At 40.1% G+C, this 9,808-nt stretch overlaps 1 protein-coding gene across 1 annotated transcript; it reads left to right on the top strand.

Annotated features, from left to right (window-relative positions):
- si:ch211-157c3.4 (Lipopolysaccharide-induced tumor necrosis factor-alpha factor homolog-like) lies at positions 1–8,994 on the top strand. Its single transcript, XM_061701140.1, has 5 exons — positions 1–111; positions 5,325–5,368; positions 5,449–5,538; positions 5,964–6,159; positions 8,210–8,994. The coding sequence occupies exons 2-5, from the start codon at positions 5,329–5,331 to the stop codon at positions 8,325–8,327; spliced, it is 444 nt and encodes a 147-aa protein (XP_061557124.1). The 5' UTR covers positions 1–111; positions 5,325–5,328; the 3' UTR covers positions 8,328–8,994.
- Positions 8,995–9,808: the final 814 nt, after the last annotated feature.

The following is a 9,808-nucleotide window of genomic DNA, read 5'->3' as shown; positions in this document are numbered from 1 at the left end:
GTACAGGTGACACGGCTCAGCCTGACAGTGGCATCGCGTCTGGACCGGAGATTGTGGTCGTGCCAGCAGCTCACTCACAGCTTTGCACAGTGACACTAGCACCTGGACCAGGTGAGATGCTCATTTATGGATCATTCTCTCTTTATGGGGACGTAAGGATATAGGGGTTAGGATTTATACCGATAAAGGTTCAGAAAAAGGGGATTGCTTATTGGCTTTGATGGGTTTTTTTCACCATTATATTGATAAGCGAGATATGCAGGACGTTCTCGATCTTTAATTTCCAAGATATGCAACAAAATACTGTACATTAACCCAGTGAGCAAAATCAGCAAATCATTCAAGATGCTTTATTTCTCTGTAAATGTGAAGCCGTTGCTTCTTCTGCCTAACTGGGAGGCCTTTAATTTTATTTCGATTTCACTTTGCAATCGTGGATATTTCAGCTATTTAGAATACAAGCCATACGTCCAATTGGCCCATGAGTGAGACAAACACCAAATACTTCTAATTTTTTTTGTTATCAGACTTGCTCATCAAAATTACTTCAAATGTCATTTCAATAGTGATAAGAAAGAGATAAAGCAATATTTCAGCTTTTTAAGACTCCAATTCGTCTATAAGGTGGACTATCACACTGAATCGCTCTTTTGTATCCGACATACAAATCAGAACATTTGTGGGTGATGTGGTAATGCAATATGAATATTTTTTTGTATGATAACTTCTGGGGAGTGACAATACAAACAAGATGTTATTAAGTTCTGAAAGTACAGCCACCAAAGCAGCACTGGAATACAGGAGATATGTTCATATTATCACAGATTGCAGACATTACAGCCAGTTGAATATGCTCAATGTTCTATTACTGAACTGCAATAGGGGGAGAAAAGTGATGATGAATTTAAGGGCCCATGCCTCATGGATTCCCTGTAAAATAATATTTTTAATTTGTGACATTTAAGTGGTAGGCCCCAATGTGATATTCATTTTCACAGGGCCCCTGGCAGTGAAGTTTGTTGCATCGGCATAAAACTTGAGCCAATGTCTCGTGTGATGAATTTACCGTTCTGAAGAAATGTATACATGCTCCCTACTGGCCGAAATGTATGGATGCAATAACTCAGCTTTAAAATTTCCTTTCAAACTCTATTTACTGGAATTTGGTGCTGGTACACCTCACAAATTCTGTGTGCTCCCAATGGGGGTGCGAATACTTTTGCACTTTACTGTTTTTCAGTACATCATTAGTCATAATCCAAAAACTAAAGTCCAAGCAAGAGTGAATATTTCAAATCAAGACAAAATATTCTTGTTTGTCTGCCAAGATAATTCTTCTTACCAGATATTTCGTCTTTTGTATGTCATTTGCTTCATGCGTTTATTTTCCTTCAAAATCTTAATTAGGTGTCACAATTTATTATTTAGATTATTTTACTGTTCTGAATACATTTATCTTAGAAATTAGGTTATTTCATTCTATTGTATTCTTATTTATAATTCTTATTTAGTTTAGAAGACCAGTGCATTTATGAGGCTAGCTTTATTTAATTGTTTAAAGAAAATCCAGTTTTATTGACAGACAATTTTGCTTAAATCAAGTAATATAATCCACATTTCATGTTTGGTTTTTTTTTTTCATATATTTTAAGACCAGTTTTTGCAGTAAAGTCAGCTGTGAGATGTTAAATGTCACATTGTTAATCGGGTAATTACTGGTAGCTGCCTGCTCCAAACATTCCTTTGTCAGTCAGGTTGGACCAGCACAGATGCCACATGCAGTCAGACCACACCTTTGGCTCAGAAGTGATGTGTTTGGGTGGCACAGTGACGCAGGCAGGAAGCTGTGTCTTTTGTTGTCGTGACCACAGAATGCAGTCTGACCTATTCATCAACCTAAACTTATACAAGTCACCCACATGAAAACACAGTGGCTTGGCTGGTTGCATTTGATTCACTGACGTTGTATGTAGATGTCAACATCAATGTGAATGTTTTGGTGTACTATTACTATTTCTATTACTATTCAATTGCATTCATTAAAAAGACCCCGGTAGATGGGCTGTAAGGGGTAGAAAAGTAATGAGGATTCCAAGGGCCCATAACAGACGAGGCCCCTAGAAAACTTTCAATATGTTGCGTTGAGGGGCCCAGAAATATTTTTCACGTGGGTCTCATATTCCTGGCCTGTTGCTCAATGTGTGTTTGTGTGGGTGTTTTTCTCACAATGTGGCATATGAATGTCTCTGGAAGCTAAGGCCTAGTCATTATCGTCAGCTCCATAAATCATCAGCATTTGCATCGCAGCTGTATGCAACTGTGCATCTCCAGTCAAAGTTTCCATCTCTTACATGTCATGGAATCTCAGCAAAACGATGCACGTCACGCCGCTTTGCTTTGACGAGTGAGGGAGCAACCAGTTAGCCGGGATGAGCCGTGTCGGTCACAACTCACACGCTCACGCACACGCACGCACATGCACACTCACGCACACAGTCTAATAAAGTGAAAAGAGCATTTAATAGCAATTCCTTTGTTTCTCTCTCTCTCTCTCCCTTTTTGTGTACATGTTTAGATATGGTTTAAACCTGTAAAACTCAAGACAATAAATGTTTTTTGTCTCATAGCATACAAGTTTCAGTGTGCGCGTGAGTGTGGTGACATAACTCTACTCTCTCTGAAGCTCAAAATGAAAACAAAACTCAAACAGAGCACTTTTATTATTTCTATTGCTTGAAGCTAAAACCTATGTCTTCCAGAAAAGGCCTGGGAGATTATATGTGAAGCAACTTCCTTACTACTATATTACTCATACTACTACTATAGGAATTTCTTTATGTGGACCACCCAAAATGTCCACATGAAGACTAATTTCCACTTGAAAAAACAGAGATATTCAGGGGTTGTGGCGCACAAAGACAAAAAGAAAAGAAACACCCATCTTGCCTCTGAACAGAATCAGTTCATTTTCAATTGGATCTATATTGATGTCATCTGTGAAGGAATTGTCGTTTTGCCAGTAATTATCACCTATGAGATCAGAGCAGTGAAATCAATCTCGCACACATTTAAGCCGGCACATTTTAGTCATCAGTATTTGGCTCGACACACCCTTCCTCCCATTTGTGCCAAGCATGCCGCTTGGACACATTCCTTATCTAAAAAAATTCCTTTTCTAAAAAAATACGTCTGTGTGTGTGTGTGTGTGTGTGTGTGTGTGTGCATGAGAAGCATCATCCGCTCTGTCAGGTGTTAAGTGTCCATGAGACCATGTGCTTGGCAATGAGTGATTTTGTGTGGGTTCATGTGTTAATGCAAAGTGTATTTAAATATTCACAGAAAGAGAATAAAGATGCATCAAACTTTTTTTTCATTTTGTAGCTCACTCATGGGCCCTTTTTGTTTCCAATGTGCTTAATGGAATAAGAAACAGACTGGTTAAACTGATCAATGTAGATGCTAAAAGTCTTATAATGCATAATAGCAGTAAACTTCAAAAGTACATACAACCTTCCATTCTGTACTTCCTCAGGTAGTGTACCTGTTTGTATGAACTATTGGTTTCATTTATGACCTTCTGCACCGCTTTGTCAACATTCTGTTAACAAGCACGTTTTTGTATTCCAGCAGTTAGGCCCGGCAACAGAAAGGCAACCTTGAGATGAATAACTAATTGAATGTATAATCGATAATATATGATTTTTAAAATTTGTGTCAGGGTTATTATTATATTATTCATTTAACAACCGAAAATAAAGTTGCACATTTTTCTAAATAAGTCAAATATTGCCATAACATCTACAACCCCCAATTCCGATGAAGCTGGGACATTGTGTTAAACATAAATAAAAACAGAATGCAATGATTTGCAAATCATGTTCAAACTATATTTAATTGAATACACTACAAAGACAAGATATTTAATGTTCAAACTGATAAACGGTATTGTTTTTTGCAAAGAATTGTTAACTTGGAATTTTATGCCTGCAACATGTTCCAAAAAAGCTGGGACAAGTGGCAAAAAAGGAATGCTCATCAAACATGTTTGGAACATCCCACAGGCGAACAGGCTAATTGGGAACAGGTGGGTGCCATGATTGGGTATAAAAGGAGCTTCCCTGAATTGCTCAGTCATTCACAAGCAAAGATGGGGCGAGGTTCACCTCTTTGTGAACAAGTGCGTGAGTAAATAGTCGAACAGTTTAAGGACAATGTTCCTCAACGTACAATTGCAAGGAATTTAGGGATTTCATCATCTACAGTTCATAATATCATCAAACGGTTCAGAGAATCTGAAGAAATCACTGCATGTAAGCGGCAAGGCCGAAAAGCAACATTGAATGCCCGTGACCTTTGATCATTCAGGCGGCACTGCATCAAAAACCGACATGTGTAAAGGATATCACCACATGGGCTCAGGAACACTTCAGAAAACCAATGTCAGTAAATACAGTTCGGCGCTACATCCGTAAATGCAACTTGAAACTCTACTATGCAAAGCAAAAGTCATTTATCAACAACACCCAGAAACGCCGCCGGCTTTGTGGAAAAGTGGAAATGTGTTCTGTGGTCCAACGAGTCCACATTTCAAATTGTTTTTGGAAATTGTGGACGTCGTGTCCTCCGGGCCAAAGAGGAAAAGATCCATCCAGACTGTTATGGACGGAAAGTTCAAAAGCCAGCATCTGTGATGCTATGGGCCTGTGTTAGTGCCAATGGCATGAGTAACTTACACCTCTGTGAAGGCACCATTAATGCTGAAAGGTACATACAGGTTTTGGAGAAACATATGCTGCCATCCAAGCAACGTCTTTTTCATGGAGGCCCCTGCTTATTTCAGCAAGACAATGCCAAACCACATTCTGCACGTGTTACAACAGCGTGGCTTTGTAGTAAAAGAGTGCGGGTACTAGACTGGCCTGCCTGCAGTCCAGACCTGTCTCCCATTGTAAATGTGTGGCGCATTACAAAGCATAAAATACGACAACGGAGACCCCGTACTGTTGAACAGCTGAAGCTGTACATCAAGCAAGAATGGGAAAGAATTCCACCTACAAAGCTTCAACAATTAGTGTCCTCAGATTAACAGGTAATCAGTAATTGGTAGCCTGCCACACCCAAAAGGAAGAACGCCAAGCGGGTACCACGCCCGGGCGTCCCCCCCAAAGCTGCTGAAAGTAAACATGCATACAATGCATCATTATCATCATCATCATGGCTGATTGACAACTCAAACTCCACCACTCAGACCTTTTACGCCCTCCAGAGGCATGGAAGTATTAAATGGCATATTAATAAAAGTTTAACTTTCTCGTCTCTTGTAGCGCCATGTCAGATGTTAAAAATCCTCCTCCGTACACCATTCCAGGTATGCTCATTATTGTCAACATTTTCCTCATCATCATCATCAGAATTTCTCATCAATGAGCTGTTTCTTCTCTGCTTTAGTTGAGAGTCAGAGTGATGTGAAAGTCTACCATGTGCACACTCCGTTCAACCCTATCGCCCAAGACCAGAATCCGCCACAGAATATACCAAGTAAACACACATTTACATATACAATAACCTACAGAAAATTTGAGAAGGGGGGGGGGGGGGGGGGATTTCATGGCCCTGGTCAAATTTTATTTCATTTTGGATCTCTTATCTGGAGAAAACACAAGAAAGTGGCAAAAACTGTAAATGGTGAGAGTGATATACTTTTTTTTGCAACTATTTTGTATGGAATAATTATTGACTAAAGGTTCCATGTCCAAAACTATTGACATTCTGCATTCTATGTTTATGATCTAATGTTGTAATGCAGTTGCCCTTAAACTTTTCACACCAAGTACCACCTAACAATATACTTCAGTCTCCAAGTACCACCATGATGACCAACATTAAAATTCAGTAGTAATAGTTTTGCATGTATAGTATGTTATGACTAATTAATAATTCAACTTCTTTGTCCTTTCCATCAGTCTACACCAGCGGAGGCGGTGGCTTGAGCTCAGGCTTCGACGATGGCAAAAAGAAGTTCACGAGCTACGACACGGCGCTGGGCTATAATTCTGGCATGACCACGTGCCCTTCCTGCCAGCAGCAGGTCATGACCAACGTCACTTACAAACCAGGGACGTACGCCTGGCTCATGGTTCTACTCTTCATCTGTCTCGGGTGAGTGACAGCCGCTCGACTCCTGTCATAGCCGCTTTACGCTAACAGTTACTGCAATGGGGCAATTGCGGTCCGAGCTCCAATGGCACCGTGTGCGAGACCCCCTTTTGGCAACCCCCCACCCAACTACCAAAACACACACACACACACACATCGATGAAAAACACAGTTATTTTAGTTTTTTTCTCAAATATTGAATTTTGTGGCAAATCAGAATACATTACAGTAATCCCTCGTTTATTGTGGGGATTGGGTTCCAGACCACCCCCGCAATAGGTGAAATCTATAAAGTATTGACCGAATATTTTGGGTGGGGGGGGGGGGGTTACTTATACATATTTTGAAGCTGTGTGAACCTCCCCAGACTCTTTTTAGGCTCCACCAATCGCCACACTCCTATTAACCTCTACTATTATCTTATAAAGATTTTCAATACTCTTAAACACCCTTTAAACTCTTAAACATAAAGCACAGTAGTACTGTACACTATGTACATTTGTTCCTTGTAATGTGTATTTTACAGATTTTTTTTTTTTTCAGTTTTAATGTTTTAGGCCAAGAAGTGTTTATTTTAACACAGAAAATTAAAGCAAACACTCAAAATCCTGCAATACGGTGAATTATGTGTGATATGAATATTTTAAAAAATCTGCAAGGCACTGAATGTGCAATAGATGAACAGTGACGCCGGCTTCTCTGGGCCCGAGCTCATCTAAGATGGACTGATGCAAAGTGGAAAAGTGTTCTGTGGTCCAACGAGTCCCCATTTCAAATTGTTGTTGGAAATTGTGGACGCCGTGTCCTACGGGCCAAAGAGGAAAAGAACTCTTATGGACGCAAAGTTCAAAAGCCAGCATCTGTGATGGTATGAGCCTGTGTTAGTGCCAGTGGCATGAGTAACTTACACCTCTGTGAAGGCACCATTAATGCTGAAAGGTACATACAGGTTTTGGAGAAACATATGCTGCCATCCAAGCAACGTCTTTTTCATGGACGCCCCTGCTTATTTCAGCAAGACAATGCCAAACCACATTCTGCACGTGTTACAACAGCGTGGCTTCGTAGTCAAAGAGTGCGGGTACTAGACTGGCCTGCCTGCAGTCCAGACCTGTTTCCCATTGAAAATGTGTGGCGCATTATGAAGAATTCTAAGTTAATTATTCTTTGCTAAAAAAAATAAAGTTGATCAGTTTGAACATTAAATATCTTGTCTTTGTAGTGTATTCAATTAAATATATGTCAAACATGATTTGCAAATCATTGTATTCTGTTTTTATTTATGTTTAACACAACGTCCCAACTTCATTGGAATTGGGGTTGTACATTGATAGTATGACTTGTTCGTAATGGAGTGTTCCTATAAAACTAAATGCTATCGGTTTGAAGTTTTATTTTTTGGGAAAGAACAATCGATTCAAAATCAAATTGAGGTGATAAACTTACCAGTCAAACAGAAATGTTGCTCATTCCACATCGCTTCTGAATACTCTCAGCTGCCTGAAGTCCCTCCCCCTCTAAAAGGAAACTCCTGTGTTCACCCTTGTTTGCATTTTTGTTAGATTTTCAGTGGGTGGATCTTCTGCCGTAGTTTCAGCAAAGCTCCTAAAGCCCAAAGTAACATGTCCGTGTGGGACCGTGAGAATGTGCCATTTTGAGTGTGCCCGCGAATGCACGTGATTGACACCTCATCAGTCATGCCTTCTGTCTCTGATTGGGTGAAGTGCTTTAAGTTAGAGGCACAAGAGGGCTGATTTTTTTTTAAACATATTTTACTCATGTACTACTGTCAGGTCATATTGACAGTTTCAACAAGTATGAAAAAAAGTGTTGTTTTTTTTTTAAATATTTTTTGAACTCCCCCAGTAGAGAAACCAAATATTTTTACAGTACTTAGTTTTTTTCCCCAAGACTGAACACAGGGCTCTGTGGCCTGCACACACAGCAGAGAAAGGACAGGGAGATTCGGCCGGCAGGGAAAATAACTAAAAAGCATTGCGGTTAGAAAAAAAGGTCCAAAACCAATGCATGATTGTGTGTGTGTGTGTTCCAGGTTGGTGCTGTGCTGCTGCCTGCTACCCCTGCTCTTTAAAAAGTTCAAGGACGCCCACCACACGTGCCCCCGCTGCAACAGACTTCTGCATGTGGAGAAGAGAAAATGCTGTGAATGAGCCCCACCCGTCCCATACACACAAAGGTCAAAACAAGACCCCCGCATCGAATTGACAACAATGACAAAGTCACTTATTTCTATGGTGGAGCCTGCTTGAGCTGGCATGGCTTCCATGTTAAACAAGCAAACACGTTAGGAGCGCTCCCATGCACTTTTACAGCAACAACAAACAATATCTTCTCTATCATTCAGCTCTGACACCGTTGATTATTATATATATATATAGTTCAAATGAAGTTTTGTACATACATTTAAAACTATTGTGTTTCAAGGGCTCGATCATTTGAAATTGAAAAGTGAAAAGGATCGTGTTTGTGCCACAATGGAATAGAATAAGCTGTTGAATGAGTGTATGTCTCTGTTTATGAAGGAATTAAAGCTGATAAAGATATGTACAGCAGAGTTTGAACCCACTACCTACATGTAAAATAACTTTTTTCCTTATGAAAATAGTTATACCTTGAATTTTTTTCCCCCACATGAATCATATTGCCAATATGAAAATTTCTATGCTATTTTCTTGAAAATAAAAATTACAAAACACTTAAATAAGAAAAAAAAATCTAATTTCCCCAATAAATCCCACAGTGTGACATCTCATGTACTATCACTATTTTAGAATATTTGTCAAATAAAAAAAATATAGTCTATATGACTCATACGCATGTCTGTCTGTCTGTCTTTATTTTATTGCACGGTTTCCACCTTGCAAAGCAGTGACCGACTGGTTAGCACATCTGCCTCACAGTTCTGAGAGTGTGGGTTCAAATCCGGCCTCCCCTGTGTAGAGTTTGCATGTTCTCTCTGTGCCTGCGTGGGTGGGTTTTCTCAGGGTACTCCGGTTTCCTCCCACATCCCAAAAACATGCGTGGTAGGTTAATCGAAGAATTCCCCGTATGTGTGAATGTGAGTGAGAATGTTTGTTTTTTTCTATGTGCCCTGCGATTGGCTGACAACCAGTTCAGGGTGTACACTGCCTCTCGCCCGAAGATAGCTCGAATAGGATCCAGCATCCCTGCAACCCTAGTGAGAATAAGTGGTACAGAAAACGGATGGACATTTCCACCTTTTGGCCCAGTCACCTACAAAAAGCTCCAGTTTACCCAAGACCATGGTGATGACAAGCAGTGTAGAACATGGATAGTTGGTTATGTCTATATTCTGTAGTGAGTGAGTGTGTGTGGTTGTGTGTGTGTGTGTGAGAGAGTATTTATATTTTATATTTAATTTGTATTTTGGGGGATTGTTTTGCATTTCGCGTGGCCAAAACCCATGTCTACTATAAAAAAACTGCCGCTTTGGCCAAAGGATTCATCCTGGTGCCGATGAAGTAAGTTGAAGGGAGTTGAGGAGCTTCATGTAGCACTTTGCCACCATCTTGTGGGACCCAAAGGCAATTATAATGCTTTTGGGGTGGGGACATACCGTGAACCCAACAGGGGGATGGCAGACAATACAGGCAACTCATTTTTATAGACT

This window comes from Phycodurus eques, chromosome 16 (assembly GCF_024500275.1).
Source record: "Phycodurus eques isolate BA_2022a chromosome 16, UOR_Pequ_1.1, whole genome shotgun sequence".
NCBI lineage: Eukaryota > Metazoa > Chordata > Actinopteri > Syngnathiformes > Syngnathidae > Phycodurus > Phycodurus eques.
This window is presented reverse-complemented; position numbering and strand designations above follow the sequence as displayed.